A 26,651-nucleotide genomic window follows, 5' to 3' on the forward strand; every position below is an offset into this window, starting at 1 on the left:
CAATGAAGGGCTTATGCTCAAAGCCATGGAAACCAATTCCTCTCCCAGGGCCCGTCCTGGGCCCACTAGCTAACTGAAGAGGTGAAGGAGGGCTGAGACGACCAGAATTTCTCTGAATCCTCAGCCACAAGCCTTCCCTTTACTAATCAAACCAACATCTGACTAACCGCTCTGCCAGGCTGAAGATGCAGGCCTGCTGGATGCTGTGAAAACCAGACATGACCAGGACACACGGAGCCCACTGAGTGGGTGTGAAGGCATGCTGCTCTTGGGAACAGCCAACTCACTGCTGTGGCCCAAGGCAGCTGAATGATGGACTTCCAGCTGCTCCAGGAGCCCCTGTCCCTTCCTGGGCAGCTGAGTGGTGTGAGGCTCGGGAGCAGGTGCCCTGGGGCTGAGAAGCGCCATGCTCCCCTCCCTCCACCCCACAGAGGTCCTGCAGCTGCTGGACCCTCTTGTCACAAGCGACCTGCTGCTTGGGTGGCCCCAGGGCAGGACAGGGGACAGAGGCAGGTGGACGGCTGCCCTGCTTGTGGCCACGATCCCGACCCCTGCAGCTCACCTGTGGAAGACACCACTGGAAGCAAGCAGTGGGACAGACGCGTGCTAAGGCGCGACAGGCTTAGCATGGTGCCAGGTGGTCAGGCGACCCGACACACGCTGGCCTCCAAAGCACTTGTACCTCAGCCACAACCCCAGTCCATTCTGTCATCGCCAGGAGCACCAAGGGCCGCAGCCAGCCGTGGAGGACACAGGCATCATCACCGGGGAGAGGGCAGAGCCGAGGGCGGGGCAGTGTGTAACAGGGTTGACAGCTCTGGCCCCGGGCCTGGTCTCCTCAGCCTCCCAGAAAGCAGACCACCTGCCCAATGCGGGAGGCAGCGCGGTGGGGGCTGTCCCCAGGCTCTGCGAGTGGCATCTGGACCTCGGGGACACTAGGTATTCCGCATGAGAACTTGTCTGCCACGACAGCACCTCTCAGCCAAACAGAGATGAGAGAAGGCTGGTGGGGGCGAGCTGGGCGCCCTTCCCCGCTCCGCATGGCAGGGAGCAGACCCACGGACCCTTCAGCAGGCTGGCTCCGAGGGGAGGGGGAAAGCGTGGGGTGAAGAGGGAGTGGGGAGGGAAGGAGGCCGGCTGGGAGGTGGGCTGGGAGCAGCCGGCCTGGTGGGGAATGCCTGCCATTCCTCATCTGTGCCCACGCAGCCGGGAGCTTCCACCCACCAGGAAAGGGAAATTGAAAGCACCCCCATCCGACATGTGAACAAGCCCAGGGACTGGGATGAGAGGCCGGGCCCCTTGGGGACAGGCTGGGGGCGGCAGGGTGGCCACGATCCTCATCAGAGCACAGGAAAGCTGCAGTTTCCTGTTTCCGGCGCTGGGGTCCCTGGGAGCTTCATCTCCTGGCACAAGGAAGCTAGAGGGGGGGAGGCAACAGGCAGTGGTGGGCTCTGTGGTCAGGGAGATTGCACGCTGGCTGCGGGATGCAGGCACAAGTCAGCCCGGCGGCGGCCGCGCAGGCCTGGGGTCAGCGGAGATGGTGGCCCCCCCCTCTGCCACGCCCCCACCTTCCTGGCAGGTGGTGGGCTGCGGGCACGGTGGGAAGCAGCCGGGGTTTCTCTGCACTTGGCTACAGAAGCCAGGATCCAATTTCAATGCCGCCTCGTTGGTTGTGAAATCAAGACTGAAGTCAACCCCCCTCCCCTCCCCCAGTTCCCTGAGCAGGAGCTTCTGCCTCTCTGCCAGCCCTGGTGACTGTGGCTGCCTCTGGGAACCCCTGTGGTCCGGGAACACCAGAATCCCCTGGGGACGGGGTCTCTTCTCCCTGCGTTCCTTCCACCTGGGGCTAAGCTTCTGTCTAGAGACCAGGCCCGAAAGCCACAGGTCCATGCTTCGCCAGGAGCTGGAGGCGCGCTGGGCCCATGGCTGAGGAGGCTGGGGCGGTGGAGTAGGTGGGCGAGCCCTTCCTGAGGCAGGCTGGGCCTCCGAGAGGCTCACAAGTGCTGGCTAGGCTGGCGGCCTCTTGCTAACCCCACTCTTTGGACCTGAGTAGGAAAAGAACAGGTCAACAACCCCCACACCAGGGGCTGGAGGATCAAAAACTCCTCTCCGGCTCCCTCCAGGCCCATCCAGGCCTGACCGTAATGAAGCAGAGCCTCATTACCCAGCCCAGGCAGGCGACTGCCAGGGACCACCACAGAAGAGGTAATGAAGTCCAGCTGCTGGGCAGGGGCCCGAGCCTTTCTAGGTCAGAGAGGAGAGGCCAGGAGAGGAAGGATTGGGGAGCTTCAAGGCAACGCTTCAGTCTGCCTCCTCCCCCGGGGCCCAGGCAACAGGCCTGTCTGATCCTTGACCAGGGCCTGCCGGACCAAAGATGAGGCTTACAGAGTTCCTGGGGAAGGCAGAGCGCCGCTGCTGCGCCGCCCTCCCTGTGTGCGGCCACCCCGCCCTCCCAAAGCGCAGCACGGCAGGCAGCTGCATCCTACCCCGACTGCAAGATGAAAGGCCTCGCGCCCGTCCGCTCAGGCGGGCCAAGGCCCCTGCTTGCTGAGTCCCGCCAGCCTGGCCCCAGGGGGCTCACCAGGAGCAAAGGGGAAAGGCCCCGGCGACCACCAGAGCGGTGGCCAGGGCAGGACAGTAGTCAGCAGCACTGCCCTGGAGCTACCAACAAACCCTGACCCTGAGCCACGGACTCTGTGGCTGCCACTCTCGATTTCCTGCCTGCAGGGTGCTAGGCGCATGCTTCAGTCCCCACGTGGCCAGCTGATCTGCCTCTGCCCCGAGTGCCCTGTGTGCCCAGATGACCTTACTCACTTTTTCAAGGGCTCAATCACTGTCTTTTGGATCTGGTTCACCTATTGAAAGAAAAAAGCAAAACAAAACCCAATAGCATTAAAACTGGGGGAGACAGCCTCTTCCTAAAGGGTTCTTCTGAAGACAGAGAGACGGTAAGGACCCCAAGTTGGGGAGGAGGAGGACTGAGGCGGGACAGGAAGGGGGTGTCCTAACTCTATGGTCTCTGGAGTAGGCGTCCTGCTGGCTACAGCTTGAGACGGCTTTGCCCAGCGTGGAGGGCTGGGCAGTGGCTCAGAGAGAGGTCTGACAGCCATGCAGAACTACCAGCCATTCCAGAAACTACCAGCCTGGGAGGAAGTGGACATGGGTTCAACGCTCACAGGCCTCAGAGAACTGAGTGATTCAAAGAGAAGCGCCAGGCTCGTGGAGACCTGCAGGTGGTGCTGTGCCCAGAGGGGACTGGAGAGGGGGAGGGAGCCGGTGCCTGTCACCCAGTCACCTTCTCCTGGTTGAAGGCGTCCATCCGCTTCATGGCTGTGTCGAGGGCCGTCACCATATTCAGAAAGTCTTGGTCTTGCTCACAGAGGGGATTGGACAGCAAGTCCAGGGATATCTTCACGGCAGACTTCGACATGGCTGTGAGAAGTCAAAATCACAGGTTGGTGAGTGAACAAAGGGACAGGCACAAGAACTCGGTAGGCCCTGTCCTCACCTGGTCGGGGTGAGCCATGGCCTCAGAGCAAGGGAGTTGGAGAATGACCCAGCATCCGTGACTAACACAGCACTGTGAGTTCATCTGGGCAGCTTCACAAGTTGCCATGACCCAAGTTTCTAACTTCTTGGCTTGACTTGGATCATCTGGCTAGGAGACTATGAAACACTTCTGCCTCCGAAGATTCTGATTCCATAAATCTGGGACCCACGAGTCTGCACTGGGCATTGTAGCCACGAGGCTTGTATAGAACTCTGGTTTCTACCAGGGGTGGCTTATTTTATGAAAGCGGCAGAAGGCGGCAAATATTTCAGGCCTTGTGGGCCACGTGGGAGCCTCCCGCACACCGAGGAACAAGCAGCCCCAGACCCCGCCAGGCCTCCCCACCAGGCCTCCCCGAGGAAGGGCTGACTCTCCATGGTGGGGGAAGATGAACCCAAGTCCTCACTGCCAACCAAGGCTTTGAGGGGCCTCCTGGCCTGCTCTGAGCCTCATCATGGACTCTTCTAGAAGCAGGAGAGGGCGACAGTCACCCAGCAAAAAGGGCAGCCTGTGGGAGAAGACAGGAGATGCAAACTCCCCAGAAATGTTGAAGCAATGAAGGAAGGAGTGCTTTTTAAAATCTGTGAAGTGACTTTGTAGGCTTAGGAACAAACATTATGCATAACTTGATTTGATTATGAAATAATCACATACAGCATAGTCAAAAGATAATGAACCTAGACAAAGCTGGGAACATTTGTGAAAAATGTCTTCTACTAAATTGTTCTTTTTTTTCTCTCCTTTTTTTCTATTTGAGGAAAAAAAAATTCCCAACGACTACGGGATGGGGAAAGGCTTCCTCCCTACTTCTTTCTCTCCTGATGTTCTCCTCCCATCCTCAGGTCTTTGTATTGGTTGGAACCAATGAATTAATGAACTGCGCCTGCGCAGGCCACTGCCCCAGCAGAACAGGGCCTGGAGTCCACCCAGAGCATAGTCTGGTGTTTATGCCTGGTTCTCTGTCCCAAGTCACACTTCCTGCCCACACTGGGATTGGTAGGAGCCTATGGCCATCCTGGCACCAACCCAAGACTAGTGGTCTTTGAATTTTATAGAAGGTGAGGGTCTTGGGTCTCTTGGGTCTCTGATGCAGCCTCTAGAAAGTAAGAGACAAAGGGCTCTCAGAAATGGATAGAATTTCTCTGAAAGAACGATCATCTTTAGAACACTGGCTGAGGATTTCAGATCCTCTCTGGAGCCGAGGGACTCTGGCGTAAGGACAGGCATGGTGATTCCCCTCACGGTAAGTGGCCGACAGTGTGTCCCCAGCCCTATGGCCCAAGTGTCTCCTGGGAGTGTATTAGATGTACATTCCCAGGCCCGGCCCAGGACCTGATTAATCGGAGACTTGGGATCAAGCCGGTGTCCCTTCCTGCACGCGTGCGGGCTATGTGCTCGGGGAGGAAGCCACCCTCAGAAGAGCCTTTCCTCCCCATGCTGCTCTACCACGTCCCAGGAGTCACCAGTTTCTCTGCTAGAAAACCACATTTTCCAGAGCCGTGGCCTCCTTGTGGAACCCGACAGGTACTTGGTCCCGAGTGACTGGCTATGGAAACAGCAGCCTGTACTCTATTCCTGCTCTGATACTGTGGCTGAGGAGGCTGGAGAGGGGAGGAGGAAGGGCAGGCTGCAGCAACTCCCTTTACTGGAAGGCAAAGACAGACAGAAACACATAAAAGAGCTAGGTCTGACCACTGGCTCAGGACAGGACTACTCTGGAAAAATGAGGGGCCAGGTTCCGAACGGCCTATGTCCTCAGGATTGGCGATGCACAAGGTTCTGGGACACAGACTGAGGGAGCTGGCCCGCCCAGTTCTGTCTAGGCTGTGGCAGTGGCCACTGAACCTGGGGAAGGCATGTTTCCTTCTGATAAGCAGAAAAAAATGTGCAAACATTCTTTTTACTCATTACATGAGTAACTGGCTGAATCCTAACATCCAGGAAAAAAATGGGAAATGCAAGTTGCTGCCTCTGTGAGGGAATTAATGGTGAACACGCTGCATGGGAGCAGGGAGGCCTCTAATCCTAGCCTGAGCTGCCCAGAGCCTGTGACCTGCTGAGCAAAGTGTGGAGACTGAGGGGCTACCCCCATTAGGACTCTGCCGGTACTGAGGCGGGCCAGGACCTCAGTGATGGACTTTCTTAGCTGCCTTTTGGCTCAGACAGCAGACAAGACACGGCAGCTTTTCTGCTGGAGAGTGACTGAACGGAACAGTTTCTTTCTTCTTTTTTTTTTTTTTTTTCATGAGATGAGTATTTCGCATGCCCTGCCAATCTCTAAAGAGATACAGCGGGTGAAATTTCCTTGATGACTGTGCAAGTGGCTGGCTACCAGTGGCACATGCCTGTACTATGAGTTACTCAGGAGGCTGAGATCTGAAGATCCAAGTTTGAAGCCAGCCTAGGCAGGAAAGTCAGAGAGACTCTGACTACAAAAAAGAATTAAAAATTAAACAGGCAGAAGTAAGGCAGTGGCTCAAGTTTTATTAGAGTGTTAGCTTTGAGCACAAAAGTTCAGGGACAATGCTAAGGACCCGAGTTCAAGCCCCAGGACTGACACACATGCACATGGGCATACAGGCAGACACAGACACAGACAGACACAGACACAGACAGACACAGACACAGACACACACACACACACACACACACACACACACACACACACACACACACACAGAGTGTTCAGGTGCTCTATGGCACAGCTGGATGGGTCCTCAGTCCTACCACTGCTTCTCTGTGCACACAGTGCACACAGCCCTGAGACAAGGCTACTTCTACCTCAGGGCCTTTGTACTTGTGGCCTCTATTTAAGCACTGTTTCCCCGTGTGCATCTGCATGGAGTACATCCTCATCCCTTCGGACCTGTGAACAAGGCACCCTTATAGGAAGCCTCCCTGATCACCCCAACCTAAAACAGCACCCTGTTGCTCCCCACCCTTCCACGATTTCTTTAGACTGGATCTTGCTATTATAGCCCAGGGTGGCCTTGAACCTGTGATTCTCCTGCCTCAGTCTCCCAAGTGCTGGGATCCCAGGTGGGCACTCCCATGCCTGGCTCCACAGCACTTGCCACTGCACATCGACTCCTTGCTCATCTTCGCTCCTGGAATGAGGACTTGGGTCTTAGCTCACTGTTGAATCCTCGGAACCAAGACACATGCAGGGGACAAGCTGGGTCTCAATTGGCATTTGTCAAGTGGGAGAAAGTGGGTGGCTCTGGTTATACCCCGTTTCCAGAGTGCACCATGGATATATGCCTCCCGCTGGCACAAGGAGGGGCTGCCAGGATCCACTCTGCAGGCCAGTGCTGATGACAACAGGAATAGGAGAGCTGACCTGAGTGGGCCTTGGCCACTACAGCCAGCCAGGCCCGGGACCAGGGCACACAGGGACTTCCCAGCTCTCTGCTGCCCCAGCTGCCGCCGCCACTGCCAGGGAACACCTTGGTGTTGCCTGACCCCAGTACTGCTTTTGTGGCACTGGGTTTAGTTCCTCCTTGTTTCAACCAAGAGCTCTCCCCAGACCCCGGATATGTGTCTTGGTGCCTGCTGCCCCTTACCACAGACCCTTTAGTGCCTTCGTCATGACAGAATGACTTGGAGGTATGTCTGGCCCTACATCTCAGACTGAGCTCTTGCTCAAACGTGCCAACACCAGCTCCTGTCACAAGAAAGCAGGTGACCTGGCACTTCTGTGGAGGGGATGTGTTGCAACTGGAAGTTTCTATGCTAATGAAAGTCCCAGGGGCTTCTGGGCTCACACCCACTGCAGAGCGTGGGGGCGGGGCTTTGTGAGATGTGCTCATTTGACCAGGGAACGACCCAGGCCACTTCTCAAGAGATATATTGTTGGCATTTTGTAGGCACGGTGAATTGTGTGTGTATGTGTTTGCTGATACTGGGGCTTGAACTCAGGACCTGGGTGCTGTCCTTTAGCTTTTTTGGTTAAGGCTGGAGCTCTATCACTTAAGCTGTACCTCTACTTTTGGCTTTTTGGTGACTAATTGAGGAGATGAGTCTGGCTTTGAATAATGATCCTCAGATCTCAGCTTCCTGAGCAGCTAGGACCGGCTGGCATGGTGAATTCTGAGTTAGTCTTTGGGAGCAATGCAGGTGCAGGGCAGGGCCACCTACCCAGGTCTGCATCGGTGCTCTTCTTCATATCCTTCTGAAGCCGCCTGGTCTGCTCTTCCAGCCTGCAAGAAGGGGCAGGTGTGGGCACCTGGCCTTGCTCTGCTCAGCCCGCTCCCCTACATCTGAGCTAGACCCAGCCTGTGTGCCACGGGAAGGGAGGCCCTGTCCACAGGACCATAGGCCACACAGGCTCTACAGGAGGCCCAGGAGAGTAGCAGCAGCCTGGAGTCCTGGGCTGCCCTGGGTGCTGACTGGGCTGGGGGGAGATGAGGAAGAGTGGAAGAGCTGGCAGGAAGCAGGGGCCCTTTCCACCTCCTGCCTCGTCCTTTAGGGGTTTGCCACTTACTGTTGGAGTTTTCCATACTCCCTTTCAAAGTCTCTCTCCACCTGTAACGAGAGAGACAACTCAATCAATGGAGCAATGACAACAGGGTGGAAAAAAACCTCCCAGTCTCCAGAAACTCCCTTCACACCCTCCCCCTGGCCTGCAGAGAACAACACTGTCCAGTTCACACACGCTCCGCAGGTCATTAACGACACAGTCTCCCTGTGTTCCCAAGTTAATGAACTGTTTGATTTCGGGAGAAGGCCTCTCCTCCCAGAGGGGCCAAGCAGGCAAGTCATAGCAGATCGTGGCTCTGCTCTGCCGCTGCAGGAGTGAGGTGCTGGGCTGTGTGCCCTCTCTTCACCTTCACTCTTGTGGCACTCAAGGTGATCGGAATGCGGCTAAGTGGTAGTGGGGTGCAGAGACAGAGGCAGTTCTGGAGTTTAGGACTGGCTAGATCTGCCATTTCGAGCTGTGAGACCTGAGCAGGGCCCTGCCCACTAGTCACAGTCCCTGCCTGCCTGCTGTGGGGAGGGGGGGGAGGTGAGGGGAGTGGGTGGGGGAGTCAGGGAAGATAAAGAAAGATCACACATTCAACTATGGGAGAGGTGGGGAGGGGGAGATATATTTTGGAGTGAAGGTCTAGTACTTTCTCTCACAGGCCGACAGGAAGTGATTTGGAGGAAGAAGTAGGGATAGATAAGACCTGAACTCTGGTGTTCAGTGTGGAGGATTTTCAAGTATTACTTAATTTGTGTGTGTGTGTGCGCGAGAGAGTGCACACATTTGCTTGTTCTAGGACTTGAACTCAGGGCCTGGGTGCCGTCCCTTACCTTTTCTGTTCAAGGTTGGTTCTCTGCCACTTGAGCCTCACTTCCAGCTGATTAACTGGAGGTAAGAGTCTCATAGACTTTCCTGCTAGGGCTGCCTTTGAGCCGTAATCCTCAGATCTCAGCCTCCTGAGTAGCTAGGATTACAGGTGTGTACCACTGGAGCCTGGCTCCCTAACATTTTTGACTCCTACTTCCTTTTCTGTTAAAGTGGGGTACTTCACTTAGTCATTCCCTGTGGCAACTTTAGCCGACAAGGGAATAAGAACAGGACAGCCTCAATGGCTTGCTTGCTCAGAGGCACTGCATGTAGACCAGGGTGCGAATCAGGGTGCTGCTTACTGGGTGAGCACCATCCCCCTCTCCTGTGGTAGCTCACAGCTGCCTGCGATGCAGATGGGACCGATGACCCTTTAGCAGAGAGAAGGACTTGGGAAATACCAGTCAGGAAAGCCCCGGCTGTGCTGGGTAGTGCTATGTCTGGGCACTGGGACCCTGCTGCGGCGCCCTCTTGCCTCAGAGGCTGTAGAGCAGTGATGTCTTAAGACAGTGAAGGACAAAATGAGAAGAACACATTTCCTGGCTGGAGGCAGGTTCCCCAGGATCCAGAGCACACAGTAGGAGCTTGCTGGCATGGGGGCAAGGATACCTGCCGAGCCTCTGCCGCTGTCTTTGGCTCCTACTCCTTTCTGGCCATGCCAGGGCATGCTGCTGTGTGTGGGATGTCACAGAACACCTGGCCTTTGGCTGGGGACTGCTTGGGCTTGCACAGGAAGGAGCTTCACATTTCCAACCAGGCGGGAGTATTCTGGGTAATGAGAGACTCCGTAGTGTCTCACTGGGAACAGGCATGCATTCTGTTTGGTGCTCGAGAGTGCCTGTGAGCATTCAGCCACCCTGGCGTCCAGGAGCCAGGGGTAGGTTGCCTCTATAGCTCACTGGTCCTAGATCTTTCTAGAGGGGAGAATCCCCTGGGGACAGCACCAGAACACAGCCCCTTGCAGAGTGGCTAAATGAATAAAGGGCCACACTGGTGTCACATTCTGAGGTAGATGACTTCGGAGGGAAAGAGCCAAGTGCAAAAGATCTGAGCATCTTAGAATGCTTGATGCCTCTGCCAAGAAGGCAATTGGAGCGCAGTCAACAATGCAAGTGTTAGCACATGTGCACAGATCACAGGAGGCCAGGCCGGCCGGGCTGGGCCACATTGGTGAGGTTAGTGCAGGGAGAATTGAGCCCCCGACTCTCTCCCTCAGATGCTCACTGCATGTTCTGGGGCTCCAAGTATAAGGGAGGAATATGCTGCTTGCTGCTTGATCTGCAGTGCCCAGACCAGCCCCGGCACAGAGCAGGAGCTTGGCATTTGCTAAGTAAACGAGCAGGCTGTGTCTTCTCCAATCCCATATTCATGATGAAGTGAGAAAGGAGGCTACAGACCAGGCTGGGAGAGACCAGAGCTCCAGGGCAGCCACAGGCATGGCAGACCGGCGCTAAGTTGGGGGAACACTCCAAGAGTTGTTCTTCCAGGGGCTCTGACGAACCCCACCTCTGTGTGAGCATATGCCAAGACCTACTCAGCACCTCGTCTTTCTCGGCTGGTGAGGCTCAGGGTGCCTACTCTTTCTTGCTCTGACTACACGAGGTGCCTACCGAACTAGCAATCTTCGTGGGTGCTTTTCCTTTGTGTCCAAGCACAAGACCTTGCTTGGAGGGCCATGGAAAGGCGAGGCTTCAAAGAGTGCCTCCATCCTTCTGGGTTAAGCAGGGAGGTGTGGCTCTCTTCTCCCCATCAAGATGCTTGGGCCACTTTATGGGACCTGGGGGATCAAGGGGGACTAAGCAGAAGGTTTGGGTCGGGAGGTGTGGGAGCTTGTCTTCTGTTGTCTCAGTGCCAACGGTCAGCCTGCAGGGAACATGCCATTCCAGCCACAGCCCCAACCATCGTGGAATGTATGTTTGTAACCTGGGCACAGGCAAGCAGCAAGAGTAAAGACAATGCTTTCTTTGTGGCTGGCAGCTGGTGTCTTAAGCCAAAATCCTCCTGAAACGCCCTGAAGATAACATGAGCATTTCTTCCCATGACAGGGGCACCATGACTTCCAATAACCCATGAGGCCACATCTGCTCCCCTCCCTGGTGGTGCCTGGGCAGGAATACCAGAGTGCGCAACCACGTCCGGGGCCGCTGCCAGAGCTGCAGAGACAACCACCTAGCTAGGCCTTCTCTGGGCTGCCGGTGGTGGGCAGGACTGACTCTTAACGAGGCACTTTCTGTCTATACTTCAGCACCCTGGGGAGCTGAGAACAGCTGGGGCAAGCAAAATCCTCCTTTAAAGTTGAACCTTGGCTCTGATTCCTGGGGAGAGATCAAAGGCCCAGTTTACAATTTTAGTGCACTGGGGAACTGAGCTATTGGGTGAGGCTGGGTCCTCAATGGCTTTGGAGGGCGTCAAGTGAGCCGCTCTGCTAACGTAGCAGCCGCCAGCAAGGCTTCTTACGGATTCCACACTGGGTTAAATGTCTTATATGCATGGTCTTAAGAGGCTCTTTCTGCATCTGAGACATGGTGTTATGGTAACCTTCATCTTACGCGTAAGAAAGCTAAGGAGTGCAGGGGTGCTGGCGGCTCAGGCCTATAATCCTAGCCTCTCAGAAGGCTGAGAATTGAGGATCCAGGTTCAAAACTAGCCTGGGCAGGAAGGTTGGTGACACTCTTATCTCCAATTAACCATCAAAAAGCCAGAAGTGGAGCTATGGTTCAAGATGTAGAGTGCCCAGGCCCTGAGTTCAAGCTGCCTGCACACACAACGCCCTCTCCCCCACACCAAGAAAAGGAAAGTGAAGGAGGAGTTAAGGCACACACCCAAGGTCGTGAACAATGTGTGGCAGGGCCAGGATAGGAAGTCAGGCAAACTGCCAAAACCTTGCACTTTAACCATTTCCTGATACCTGGTTTCCATGGGGGGTGGTGTGTGTATGTGGGGGGTTGGATCATGGACTAGAGGACAGCAGACACACATGTACAAGACAAGGGATGTAACACACGCATCTCATCTGCTCTTCCCAAGAAGTCTTTGCTACTTCTCAGAATAAAAGACTCAAGATCTTCCCGCCAACGAACACTGGCACAAGCTGAAACTGCAGTCCAGCCTATATTTCTCTGTTGGAGAACAAAGGCCACTTGATGAAGGTTGGGATGGTAGGAGGGGTTTGTGTTTGTCTTTGTTTTTAGGGAAAGAGGGGAATAAAAGACCCTTCTCAAAACCACTTCCCTTTTGGATCTGCCACGAATAAAACTCTGGAGGCTCAAAGCCACACCTTCCTGCTTCCTGGAGCTGCTGAGCTCCGCATTTGCACACCCAGATTCTCTGGGCTTAAGCTAAGAGTCTCCACAGATGGTTAGCCCCTGAGTGGGGGACGCTGCTGACCTGCCTTTATGAAGCAGGGGAGAATTCTTTTAACTCAGGCCCACTTCCTTTCAAGTGACCACATTTTGGATTACCCTCTAAAATGGAGGCATTGGTCAGATGTGTGCTGAACTTCCTGCCAAATAGAAACAATGTCTTTCCTGTAGTTTTAAGAGCTGAGCCAAGAAGGGGGGAGAGGGGAGAGAAGTTAGAAAGGCAAAGGACTGAGGCAAGGGGTTGACATAGTGGAGATGGTGCTGGACTTTTCAGAGCCTTTATGGAAAGGAGCTCTAGAGTGTGGTCACCTACATTAAAACCCAGGGCTACACTCAGATTTGTGGGCGAGGAGCGGAAGAGGCTATTTTGTTGGGAGAATCTCTTGAAGATCTTTACCGCCAACACAAAACACAGAATGAGGAACAGATCAGATTCTCAGACCCAAGTTCTAATTGCAGCTGTGCCAATTGGATTTCAGATCTTAGAAAGTCACTGCCAGTTTGGGGGGCTTAAGTGTCAGGTAACAAAACAGGTGGTCCCAGAGTTTTAGCTCTAGCTTTCTAGAAATCTGCAACTCTTTTTTCCTCTCATCTTGGAGACACCTTTAGGTCGGCAGCTATTACTACCCTGCTGAGTGATTCTGGACCACGGGAGAAAAACGCATTTGACAGAGTAGACAAAAGGCTCTGGGTCATCTGGAGAGGCTGCTTGATGTTTTATGCAGCTAAGGTAGCCAGAAATAAAGTCCTGGGCTGTGTCTTTGGAGGGACATCTGCGTTTCAGGACCCCTCTTTAAAAGAGGACTATGCAGACACAGGCGAGTGACTCAGGACAGGAGGTCACTGTGAGCCCCAGGCTCTACAGTGAGCCAGGTTGATGTTTTCCTAGTCCCAAGATGTGTAGAGTCAAATCTCTGGTGCTGTGTGGAGGCCACGAGTGATGGAACTGATCAAAAATATTGGGTTATACTCACTGTTTTGGGAACAATCTGTTTCTTGGGCTGCCCAATCTTGAAAGGAATCCTGGAAGAGGGAGAGACAAAGAAGACTACTGTGAGAAAATGGGAAGCATGGGCTAGAGGAATGGATGCAGGATGGCTCTTCTGCACGAGGAGAGTGAGACACGCCAGGGAATTGCTACTTGGTATTTGGACTCCCATTTTCTCGAATGTGCATGAGCTTAGTTTGTGGACACAGTGCCCCGCAGACAACATCCCACCAAGGCTCTGGGTACCACCTCTGGCCCAGAGCATCTTTTCTACTGACAGTCTGCCATGTAAATACATGGAAGAAAACTGGGCAATGGTGACTCATGCCTGGAAGTCTAGCTATTCAGGAGGCTGAGATCTGAGGATCAAGGTTCAAAGCCAGCCCAGATAGGAAGTCTGTGATACTCTGAAATAACCACCCAAAAAAGCCACACGTGGAGCTATGGCTTAAGTGGTAAGAGTGCTAGCCTTGAGCGAAAGAGCTCAAGGACAACATCCAGACCCTGAATTCATGCCCCAAGATGGACTAGAGAAAATAGCCATCACTGTAGTCCTTATGTCCTGAGGAGCTGCAAAGTGAGAAATTAAAGGCTCATATAATAGCTATCATTCTTGGAAACATGCCTTTAAAAAACCCTGCAAATATCACTCAACTTCTGTATGAAGTACTTCTCAGTTTCTCTACAGAGGGACAATCGGCGGATCCTATGGGAATGTTGGGGTGAGATGATAGATTAGGGGCTTTAGAGACAGTGGCTTTCTGGAAGAATCTGCAATCCAACCTGGATCTTCCTTGAACTTGTTAAGGAGTTCTGCACCTCAGATTGCCCACTGGTACCTGGACCAGGCTTGAACAGAAGGAGGATAAAGTCTTGTAGGTGGAGCACCAGGCCAGCCCCAGTTCCTGAGCAGACTGTCCTTGGCAGGAAACTGCTGTACAGAGACTTACTTAAAAATGAGTGGATGACACTAGATAACGTAGCGGCTTCCCCAGGCAAAAACTCTATGATTCTACAATCCTGAGAGGCACAGCGCTCTGCCTAGGTGAGGAGGCCAGCCTGGTGTGTCTCAGCAGCAACAGGAACTATGGGCTGCACCTCCATGCTGCCCCCAGGTAGGACATGAGGGACCCTGGGGTCAGTTTAGTAAAATGTCCGGAAGCCAGCCTCTCCATCAAAACCTCCTGTTGTCAACACTGCCTGGCCCAACTCCTTCTCCCCTAAACCCAGAGCCTGCTTCCATTTGGCCCAAACTGACCAAACTGTTGCTAAACCCAACAGTATAATTAACCACCGATAATAACCCCAGACAGCGATCTGGTTGAGGGGATGGGCCAGCTTGAGTCACGGTGGTTTAAATTTAATTTCTGGAGGACATCCTGTTTATTGTTAACCCAGCCCCATAATTTGGGAGTGTTAACCCTTTGCAGACTGGCTGATTCACGTGGCTTGTGTCAACAGAGCATCTTGAACTATGTAATTACCAGAGAGAAAGGTAAGCTAGGGAGCGGGAAAGGCAGGGGAAAATGAACTTGCAATTTCCCGTCCTCAGACTTAAAGAGAAAAGTCAGGGAGACCAAAGCTCCCTACAATCAAGGATTGGAGGTGACAGCTGGTAAATGACTGCCCTCAAGGCTACTTTGAACAGTGTAAACGAGGTCCTGGCAGGGTTGTGGATGGGCTGTGGGAAGCCCACTACAACAGAAAACCTCTGACCAGGGAGAAGAGCCAGCCTCTGCCCCCCAGTCTTGTCACTTGTGCACATCGGGGGCCTTGTTTCTTCAGCAATGAAACAAAAAGGTGTTGGAGTATTTGTGCTTTTCTGCTTGTCCACATGGAAGCTCCATCTCAAGACTACAGGGAGCAGGCTCAAAGCCCAGAGAATCCTGAGTGGCCGGAGTCTAGTACTGCAGATCAAGAACCAAGAGAGCTGGGACTTCAGTTTTCATTATCTGTAACCCACAGTCTCTCTATCTTAATTTAGAATCATAGTATTTTTAGAACTGCAGGTCACCATAGAAATTTTTTCCTTTTCCATTTCAACCCTCTTATTCTGTAGACAGGGAAGCAGATGCCCAGAGGTTTGGTGATTAGCCCAGGGTCCCCATGCTGGCTCATGAGAGAAGCAGAAATAAGTCAGTAGGACCTGTCTTCTGGACTCGGTCTGCTCTCTGCCATTCAAAGTTCCACATTCTTTTCACATGAACTTTGTTCTATAGATTTGATCAAAATGCCTAGTGTTAGTTACTACATTGGGGGATCAGAAGGGGCTCATAGTTTTGAAGAGCCTGGCAACAAAAGAGGAGGTGTCTAGGTTTTGGCACAGACAGATTCTATGCACTGTGAAGATGGAGTGGGTCATTCTTTCTGTATTTCCACTGAAGCTACTGAATATCAGATGGACCATGATCAAACTATTCTTAGCAATCTTCAACCTGCCAGCTCAAAAGCCTTCTCTCTTATCTGCTAGAAGTCCTTTTTAAAGGAAAAATGACTTTATTTTGGAGGTTTTAAGTTTTACAGAAAAATTGTAAAACAAAGTGTCCTAATCCCATCTCCCCTACGGATCCCTTTTATTAATGTTACACTAATATGTACATTAGTCATGATTAATGAACCAGTATCAACATATTAAAGTCTATGCTCCAGTCAGATCTCCTTAGCTTTCCCCTAATGCCATTTTCCTGTGCTTGGATACTACTCAGGTCACCACATTACATTTTGTCTCTAAGTCCTTTCAGGCTGTGGCCATTGGTTACTTTTCCTGTTTTTGATGAAATAGACAACGTTAAGGAGCACAGGTCTTACATTGTACAGAATGTCTCCCAAATGGGATTTGTGTGAGCGGAGGTTACTGCTTTAAAGGAGGAGGATCGCAGAGCACCTGCTTCATGAAGGGCAAACGCGAGGGACATGGCTCAGCCATGCATGTGGCCCTTGCCACTGGCTGAGGCAGTGTTTGCCTCTTTCTCTAGTACGTAGCTGTCCCTAATACCCATCTACCTGTCCATGACATGTTATAGAAGAAAGCCACCATGGAGCCAGGTTCCATTTATTTATTTATGTTAGTCAGTTATTTATATCAATACAGACTCATGAATACTTTTATTTTATACTTTGAGTTATAAGCCAATCCCACTTCATTTTGGAACTCAAACTGATTCAGTTTTAGCCATTAGCAGCTAGTTCACTTTGGCCTGTGTGTGCTTTAAGATGACCCTGGCTCAGGAGGGCACCAGTGGCTCACACCTGTAATCCTAGCTATGCAGGAAGCTGAAATCTGTGGATCATGGTTCGAAGCCAGCCTGGGCAGAAAATCTGTGAGACTCTTATCTCCACTAACTACCATAAAAACCAGAAGTGGTTCAAATGGCAGAGTACCAGCCTTGAGCAAAAAAGCCAGGGTTTGAGTTCAGGCCACAGTACTGGCACCAAAAAAAAAAAAAAAAAGATGGGTCTTGGCTCATCTTGTATGAGCCAAGTATCTGCCCTAGCCAGAGTTGGTGAGGAACTGCACCAGCCTTCAACATGGCCAGTGGCCTCAGCCTTCCTCCTGGTCTCCTTCCTCACTCACCCAGCACATCTACCCTGATTTTGCATGTGGCTGCCTGCCAATCCCCAAATCTACACTCTTCTCTGGTCTGAAACTGGGGCATTTTGAAGCACATCAGCAGGACAGCAGGACTGTACAGGGAAACGTGGACATGTGGCCACCTCAGCCAAATAGAAGGCCCTCCCGCCTGGCTTACCCCAGTTCTTCTCAAGACTGAAGTGAGAATCAGTTCTGCTGAAGTAAGAGGTAGATATGGGGCAGGTGAGGGAGGGAGAAGAAAAAACCCAAAGCCAGCCATAACCTCCTATCTAAAAGAAGACCAAGGTTAATGTTTGGTAGTGTTTATTTTATTTTTCAATTTGCAAAAAGAAAAACAAAGGAGAAAAACAGGCAAAAGTTAGTAGTGGTTATTTCTGAGTAGTAAAAATAGAATTACTATTTTTTTCATATTTTCTTCTTTGTACTTTCCATGTTTTCTCAAACAAACAAACAAAAAAAACATTTTTTTCCCTTGACCATAAAAATAGCCCTTGATCAGTGTTGAAAACTTGGAAGAAATAGAAAAGCAGAAATGATGAAACACACAAGTATGTACATACCCTAACAAAACAAAAAAAGCAGTGAAACACTGAATCTGTGTGTATATTATTATTATTATTACCACCACCACCACCACCACTACTACTACTACTACTGTATTGGGTATTGAATCCAGGGCCTTGAGCATGCTAGCCACATGCTAGCATTCTACCACTGAGCTACATCCTCAGTCCTTCTAAAAATATTATTTATCATTTATATTTACCATTTTATACCTCAGAATAAAAAAATTTCCTATAAAAATGTCATTTATTTTTCCTGTTTGTGGTATTAATTGAACCCAGTGCCTCATAGTTGCTAGGCAAGCTTTATCTTTTGTGTTATGCCTCCAACCATCTTTTTTCATTTTCTTTATGCAAGTTTATAGATCATGTTTGTTCTGATGTACATTTTATTAACATGTATATATATATATATATATATTTATATATATATATATATATTTTTTGGTCTGGTTGTGGGGCCTGAACTCTGGGCCTGAGCACTGTCCCTCAGCTCTTCAGCTCAAGGCTAGTGCCCTACCACTTGAGCCACAGTGCCACTTCCGGCTTTTTTCTTTTTGCTTATGTGGTGCTGAGGAATCGAACCCAGGGCCTCAGGCATGCAAGGCAAGCGCTCTACCACTGAGCCAACTTCCCAGCCCTAACATGTATATTTTATTAACATGCTGGATCCTCGGAGTATTTCCAATTTGGCAATTTACAATCTTTAGTTCTGGGAATAAAAAAAATGGCTGTGATTTGATTTCTTCTGTATGTTCTGTTTAATTGTGATGGTGTCAGAATTTTGATGTTGACCCTCCTGGCTGATCTTCTCATTGCTGGTTTTCAGCATTTTCTTATTTTCTTATGTAATACTTTTGAAGAGTTTCTCCCTCATTCTTGCTATCAGCTTTTCCTTAAATTTTATGCCTTTCTCAATGAGAAAGCTTTGATTTGTATATTGCAAGAGAAATTCAATTGCTAATATAAAAAAGGTACCTGATTATTTATAACCCCATCCTTACAACTACCTTAATGTATTAGAATGCCAGATTAAGGCCTGCATAATTTTTATTGCATATATTTATTTAATTTTGTTATCAGATCTCTATTTCCTCTACAGGATGTCCCTTTTTACAGTGTTCGGTTTGGATTTCACAGTCAACTTGTCTCTCTGAGATCTTAATGCTAGTTCGAAAAAAGTTTCTTCTCTCTTCATAATCTGTTTCCCACCAAGTTGTATTTTTTTCCTTCTATTTACTTAGTCTTCACTTTTTGTACAACATGCTTTCCTTCAATGTGTGATAGGTTTTGGTTGTCTGCTCACATATATGCTGGGGGACAAAAGAAAGTTCTCTAGCAGCTCTGAGCGCATGGATATGGTTGGTCTCTCATGGGGTATGACAAGACAGCATTTTCTGGTCCTTTCTCTGGTGGGTGTAATTCCCTAAAGTTAACTGCTAGTCTTCTGCCTTGGGGATAAAGGCTCTAGGCCAGGGTGTCTCTTGGACACTCCACGTGTGGACACTCATTTCCCCCCAAGACTTCTCCAAGACAAGTGAGGCTTGCAAGTCTGTCAGGGTTCTGGAGTCCTGATACAATTGGGATGTCTTTTAAGGTAAGAGAATATAAAATATACAAACAGGTGTGAAAAGGAAAATAAAAATAAGCATGGAAGTGGAAAAAAAGCTTAATGAATAATTTTAAAAGTGGACAAATGACACAAGTGTTGGAAATAACCTGCTATTTTTATGACCCCTCTGCCTGCCCCACCTCTATGTTATGACCCAAGTCTTCAGGGTTGCAGAGTCATTCACTGTGCTCCTGTGACAGGGTTGGTGGCATAGTTTTTGTTTTTAACTATCTTTAAGTGAATAGTAAGTGGTTGTACAAAGGAGTTTGCCATTTAACAAAGCAGTTTATGAATACAACAGATCTTGATCAGAGTCACCTCTTTCAATAGGCATCGTTTTTCTTTTTTCTTTTTTTGGATCTGGTGGTGGGGCCTGAACTCTGGGCCTGGGCACTGTCCCTCAGCTCTTCAGCTCAAGGCTAGCGCTTTACCACTTGAGCCACAGCGCCACTTCTGGCTTTTTTTTTTTTCCTGCTTATATGATGCTGAGGAATCGAACCCAGGGCCTCATGCATGCAAGGCAAGCGCTCTACCACTGAGCCACCTTCCCAGCCCATGCATCGTTTTCTTAAGAGTAAAAAGGATGGTAATTCAGTCTTTCCTCCTATATGGTTAACTGAAATTCATTTTCTACTACTGACAGTTTAGAAACGCTTGTTTTCAGCTTGCTGGTAAATATATAAATTTCAGAACTTACAATATTTAGGAAAAAAATCTTGTTTCTTTTATAAATAAACTGTTAGATTTCAAGGCACATTTCAAGACTCGTTGTACAGTGACTAATCTTCAATGCTCTCTGAATTAATGACAGTAACTGGTTTGTCACTAATGTCCTTGTAGGAGAGCATAACATGATTTATGTCAACTCGATGTATACAAATGATGTTCAATCTACTGAAAATGTGTTTGTATGAGTTGCTCCTCTTCATCACCTTGTTTATCAAATTATCATTATTCCTGGTTAAAACAGATTTTATTTCCTTAATCAAGTTTTAGTTTTTGACTTAACCATTTGAGAATGCTTTGCTAAATGCTAGATTTCCCATGAATTTCAACTGATTTGATTGTTCGCTGTTATCATTTGGGATCCATTCATTGTTAAATCCAATTTCCCCTTTAGATTTACTTCCTCCCTGCACTGGTGATAGTGATTGAACCCAAGGCCTCATATATGCCGCACAGGTGCTCTACCATCAAGCTACACCTCCCAATCCCCTTCAATTTTTACATGAATTAAAAGATTATGAAAAAGGCTAGGTGCTGGTGGCTCATGCCTGTAATACTAGCTCCTCAGGAGGCTGAGATCTGAGGATCATGGTTGGGAGCCAGTCAGAGCAGAAAAGTCCCTCTAAGACTCTTAACTCCAATTAGCCACTCAAAAACCAGCCTTTCCTGCCTGGTGCTGTGGCTCTAGTAGTAGGGCACTAGCCTTGAGCACAAAGAGGCACAGAGATAGCACCCAGGCCCTAAGTTCAAGCCCCACAACTGGAAAAAAAAAAGAAAAAGGGGGCCTCTTGCATATTTCTCAGTTAATAAATTTAACATTCATTAAAAACTTCCAAAAATGTCTGTAAATGATAGTTAAAACACCTCACAGCTCACTCCCCATCCCACCCCAATAAAGGCCTCTACTTCTCCGAAGTTGACTAGCATAAGTGGTAATACAGGAACAGAAGGCAGGATTTAGAAAAACAACACGGAATTTCCATAGACACACTCTGATTTTGGTGTACAGGAGGGATGCTGTGAACACGTGGCAAGAGCCCCTTCCAAGTTGTCTTGGGCAAGGTCCATTAAAGTTAGTTTCATTAGTTTCACATGGCAAATCTACCTTTGGAATGCCCTAGGACAGAACTCTGGAGCTAAGAACGCTGTAGCCTTCATACTGCTCATGCTTTTGGTGTCCTATCTAAGAATGCTTTGCCAAATTCAAGAATAGAAGGATATACCCATATATTTTTTTTTTTTGTCAGTCGTGGGGCTTGAATTCTGGGTCTGAGTGCTGTCCCTCAGCTCTTCAGCTCAAGGCTAGTGCTCTACCACTTGAGCTACAGCGCCACTTCCGGTTTTCTGGTAGTTTATTGGAGATAAGAGTTTCATGGACTTTCCTGCCCGGGCTGGCTTTGAACCATGATCCTCATATCTCAGGCTCCTGAGTAGCTAGGATTACCGGTGCCCGGCCTACCCATATGTTTTCTTTGGTGGGGTTTCCAGGTAGGTTTTCCATCCATTTTAATTTTTTTGTATAAGGTATGATGAATCCTTTGCAATTGGTCATCTACTTATCTCAGAATGGTTTGTTGAAGCTTAAACTTTAAATACATCTTTGACAATGACATTAATTACTTTTTTTTTTTTTTTTTGGTCAGTCATGGGGCTTGCACTCTGGGCCTGGGCGCTGTCCACAGCTCTTCAGCTCAAGGCTAGCACTCTACCACTTGAGCTATAGCACCACTTCCGGTTTTCTGGTGGTTTATTGGAGATAAGAGTCTCACGGGGTGTCCTGCCTGGGCTGGCTTTGAACCATGATCCTCAGACCTCAGCCTTCTAAGTAGCTAGGATTACAGGTGTGAGCCTTGGGCACCTGGCTAATTACTTTTTTTTTTTTTAAGCTTTTGTTTTAAAAGCTCTAAACTCCTAACAAAGTCAATCTCTTCTGATCAAGCTTCTTTTGTCAGGTAATTTTTTTTTGCATTATCACTTGTTTTATTATTCAAGATTAATTTCAAAATTATGTGCTATGCCCTGCCTCTCTAACTAAACCACAAATATAGTTAAGATTATCGGAAATGCCTTGTATTCTTAAGATTTTGTGTGTGCAAAGAATCTACAAGCCAATGTAGGCTCGTGCTTGAAATCCTAGCTACTCAGGATACTGAAAATCTGAGGATCACAGCTTGAAGCCTGCCTGTGACATTCTTATCTCCAATTAACCACCAAAAAAGCCAGAAGTAGAATAAGGTCAGTGGTAGGGAGAGCTCCCAGGCTCAAGTTCAGGCCTTGGAACTAGCACAAAAAACCCCCCCAAAACAAAACAAAACCCTACATTCTATATTTACTCATTTTAGGGCCATAATAACTTTTCCATTCATTCAAATCTTTTTATTATCCCCCTTTCTCTTATAGGTCCTCTATACATATTATTAATACTAAGATTCCATTCTATGGGATCTCTAGCCTTATATGTTATACATTTCATGGGATGTTGTATTCCCACGAGATATGTTATACAGTCCACGAGATAATTATACAGAAAATGAGATTTTTATTTTATTTCATTTTTTTGCCAGTCCTAGGGCTTGAATTCAGGGCCTGGGCACTGTCCCTGAGCCTCTTTGTGCTCAAGGTAGCACTCTACCACTTGAGCCACAGTGCCACTTCCAGCTTTCTCTGAGTAGTTAGTTAGAGATAAAGAGTCTTGCAGCCTTTCCTGCCTGGGTTGACTTCAAACAGAGATCTTCAGATCTGAGCATCCTAAGTAGCAAGGATGACAGGTGTGAGCCACCAGTGTCGGGCTGGAATTCATTTTTATTATATCTTGTTGGTGTATTTGTTCTGTAACCAGCTATAATAGCTACACAGCCAAGAAATCCAACTGAGGCTGGGGAAGTGGGAAAGTTTTACCATTTGAAAATAATGGTAAAATATCTTTTCTTTTCCAATATTTTCACCCATTTCTTGACTTACGTTGTGTCAGCTAGAAATTGTATAAAACATGTCTAGACTTTGGTAGGGAGCTTTTTTTTTTTTCTTTTTGCTTATGTGGTGCTGGGGAATTGAACCCAGGGCCTCATGCATGCAAGGCAAGCACTCTACCACTGAGCCACCTTCCCAGCCCCTGGTAGGGAGCTTTTGTGCTTGCTTTTTCACTATTAAATGTGAAGGGAGTGATTTCAGCCAGAAAGCTTCTTAGTAGAAAGCAAATAGTTTTTCACTCCTAGATTGCTAAAAGACATGAAGATGTGAAGACTGCATCCTTGACTTATCCCAGTGCCCTTTGAGCATGTATTGGGAGCAGCTTACTCTCTGATGACCTACCATTGTGATGAACTAAGCAAATACATTCCCTAATACTCAACTATCTTGTCATTACTAAAGCAACTCTCATTAGTAAGGGGTCCGGGCCAATTAACATTGATATGTCTATCTGGCACTTTCTGATTGAGATATATTGCTCCTCAAGGACAAGGACTGAATGCTATTGGTCTTTGCAAGCCCAGCAGATGTGTACTAGGTACAGTCTGTACTCAGCCATTTGGTGAGAAAGTATTATGTATTTACTAAGGGCCAACTCTATGCCAAGCACTATGCTAGACTCTGGAATACCAAGATAAATGAGACACACTCCTTCCATGATCTCATGGCATATACAGTCTAGTTTCATGTATTCAGTAAGCACCAAATGAATGATTAAATTAGTAAAATGCATTGCCTGAAGGCCCTGTAAAATACTTTATATGGGAGGGGGGGTGGCATCCAATGTTACCAAAGTTACACTTACTAAGGGTGTCATCAACTACACAGGGGACTAGTACTCTCAATGAAGATCCAGAAAACATAGCTGGCCTCTGGCCTTCTATAGAACAAGTAAAGTCTGGAGAAATGACCAGATAATGCACCGAGGAAAACTATTTTAAAGAACCTAGGAGGATGGTGGGAAGGGAGAAGAGCCTCCAGGTTGTTTCTGTGGCTGGCAAGGGTGGATGTGGTCTCATTCTGGTCGGGGCCAGGGCCCTGATGAGGGGTCAGATTCTAAGTGGGTGTCAAGCAAGAGGCAAAGAAAGTGGCGAAGAGAGCAGTCTAACTACACTTCTCCAGCTCTTCGGACTCATCCTTCCCCATGGTCCTGTGGGACTTCCTCAGGAGAAGCAGTTGCTCTGGAGGGCAGTGAGGGACAGCAGATCTCAGCACCTCCAAGGCAGAGCTGCTCAGAACCCGCTGGGTCAGGTGGGCTGAGGTCCGTGGTCCTCCAGGGCAGGAAAGACCACTGGGCCTCAGGACCTTTGCATTTCCTCTTCCTCGCAGATCTCTTCAGCGTTCTCCTCATAGAAATCAGGGGAGTAGATGGAGGGAGGGAGGGAGGGAAGAGAGACAGAGAGAATATGGCACAGCCCGCTCTGCAGAGAATCTCTATGTTCTGGAAGAAATAAGAGGCTCTAAGCTCTCGTTCTAGAGTGGGAGTCCCTACTTGCTTCTGCCTGCCGTTCCAAAAATATGAGCACCAGAGGGCAGGAGTGGAGATATTTCAGTCTCAGCAACAAAATGGAGAAAACAGGTCTGAATCCCCAACATACCCCACCTTGGGGAAGGAAAAAAGTTCTGTGTGTATACAGAGGAAAGGGGAAAAAAAGGTTCTATTTTCTTTCATAATGAAGAAAAGTCAACAGGATGTTCTCCAAAGCTACAAATACACTTTTTCAAACAGTAAATATCTCTATTAGCAGCATGATGCCAGTTGGGTAATTCTGTCTCAGTTAAACCCTTTCCAAAAAAGCTCCTGTTCTTGTGTAACGTCTATTTACAAAACCAGCTTCTTTTGCATTTTCAATGTGTTGGGTTTCTCAATCTTTTGTTTCCTCACCCCCACCACTGCAGAGGCAGAGAGAGACAAGAGGCAGACCCAGATGGCAGTTGGGTGGGGATCCCCTGGTCACCCCAGCATGTCATGTCGCTCCATTCCTGCCTTCTTGGGAAAGTCCTCCACAACCATTACAAAGAAGAGTAGAGAGAGGCTAAAACCTGGACATGCTTCCCTGTCTTCACTTGGCTTCCAGCATTTGTTTCGAGTGCATGTGAGTCTAGCTTGGCCTGGGGGTGGAAAGAACCCCGAAATGACTCAGTCTACCCCACCCTATATCTTTCTGGTATCTCTGCTGGGCAAGAGAGGCACAGAGCTGGTGGAAGGGGGAGGTGAGGGAGGTGCGTGGGAAGGGAGGGAGGGCTGAGCAGGGAGTAGGCGGTGGTTGGTTGATAGTGGCTGAAATCCTGGCTCCCCGGGGAGTGGTCTGGGCCTGAGTCACTGTCTCGGTAAGAGCAGGAAGGTGGGCGAAAGGCGGCAGCTTCTGCAGGCTGTAAGCACTGGCCCTTCCCCCCGTCCTTCTGTGGCTCTGTCCTTGGTCTGAGGCCCATGAGGCTACCACCGCTTTCCCAGTCAGAGAGAAAAAGCACAGGCCAGGGACTATGGCAGGGCTTATGGAGGTCATTTGGCTCCAGTACAACAGCAGCTGGTTGGATCTGTTCTCTCCAGCTGGAGGCCAAAGGGCCTGAACAAAGATGGAAGACCCCTTTCCAAGGGCAACAACCTGGCTGAAGTCATCCACCTCAGTGTCCACGACCACAACCTCCGGCCCCACCTATCCTCACCCGAAATTAGCTGGATCCCAAACCAGAGCACACAGAACATGACCTTTGAATCGCCATCACTCCAAGGAGCTATGTGTGTTTAAAAATAAAAGTCATGACTGTGACTTGGCTGGCAGTGAGTGGGACCAGAACAATCCTCCGGCTCAGCTGTGATTCCTTCCTTCCCTACCGCTGTCCAGGCTCCTCTCTGAAGAGTAGACAGAATAAGCCACTCGTTGTTAGTTACATGAAGGCCAGGAGACCATCTAATTGAGCAGCTACTATTGCCAAGTCTATGAGGTGCTTCTGATATATCAGCTCAAGGGAAGGGCTCTCCTGGACAGCACTGGAGGTGGATGATCTCTAGAGCTGGGCTACTGGGGGTTCAAATCCTGGCTCTGCTTATCACCAGTGGTGAGACTACACACATGACCTCACCTTCCTGGCTGATAAAACAGATTCATCATCTACTTATCCTGGAAGGTGGCTGTGAAGTGAGTTTACTGCATAAAACGGCCCCTGCCACACAGGAAGCAGTCTGTGCAGATTTGCTGTGAAGGCAGTGGTGGTACTTTGATGAACAAACAAGTCCAGAGAGGTGACTGGGGGGACTGCCCAAAGTGACACAGAATACTCAGGGGAATGGCTAGGACACTTGAAATTATTTTTTCTGTGTTTGAGGCCAACAGCTGTCCATAATGCACTATGGTCTGGCTCAAGTGTTTTATCTGCCTCAGGGGTGACTTCCTCCTAAACAATAGAAGAGTTTGTGGCAAAAGTCTGGAGGCTGAGGCGGCACCTGAAGGTGGAGGAAAGAAAGGAAAGGCAGGAAATTCAAGGAGGGAACTTAGGACTTTTTTTTTTTCAGTTCAAAACTAATCAGAAAATTAACTGAATTGCTGTCTAAAATATGAACAAGGACATAAGGAAAATAGTGGGGTGCATGGATACTACCAGAAACTGGGTTCAAGGATAAAGTCATCCATGAATTGTGATGTCAAAGACTTTTCTGACTGCTAGCTGTGGTCAAAAGTTGTTGAAAGGGATGTAGCTCAGTGCCAAAGCACTTGCCCAGCAAGTGCAATGTCCTAGGTTTGAAGCCCCAGTACCAGAAAAGAGAAAAAAAAATTTTTTTTGGAAGCAATTGTTCAAGTTCTCCATGACTTTCTTCTCTTTTATGAGTTATCCTGAAGACAGTGGTCCAGATAATCTAAGTCTCTGCTTTTGCCAGTGCAGCTGAGAGGACAGGCATCAGTCACCATGTCCATCTCGCTGCTCAAAAGCCTTCAACAGGACAGGCTCAATTTTAA

General features: G+C 49.1%; 1 protein-coding gene across 1 annotated transcript in view; it reads right to left on the bottom strand.

Annotated features, from left to right (window-relative positions):
* Bin3 (bridging integrator 3) overlaps nucleotides 1-26,651 on the bottom strand; it is a 35,112-nt gene that overhangs the window by 4,310 nt on the left and 4,151 nt on the right. Inside the window, exons 2-6 of the mRNA XM_070016632.1 lie at nucleotides 13,219-13,267; nucleotides 8,034-8,074; nucleotides 7,688-7,749; nucleotides 3,296-3,432; nucleotides 2,815-2,855 (exon numbers count right to left, since the gene is read on the bottom strand). Coding sequence (XP_069872733.1) covers nucleotides 2,815-2,855; nucleotides 3,296-3,432; nucleotides 7,688-7,749; nucleotides 8,034-8,074; nucleotides 13,219-13,267 — 330 coding nt within the window. The remainder of the gene's footprint in view (nucleotides 1-2,814; nucleotides 2,856-3,295; nucleotides 3,433-7,687; nucleotides 7,750-8,033; nucleotides 8,075-13,218; nucleotides 13,268-26,651) is intronic.

This window comes from Dipodomys merriami, unplaced genomic scaffold, assembly GCF_024711535.1.
Source record: "Dipodomys merriami isolate MVZ:Mamm:240054 unplaced genomic scaffold, mDipMer1.0.p SCAF_12, whole genome shotgun sequence".
Classification (NCBI taxonomy): Eukaryota; Metazoa; Chordata; class Mammalia; order Rodentia; family Heteromyidae; genus Dipodomys; species Dipodomys merriami.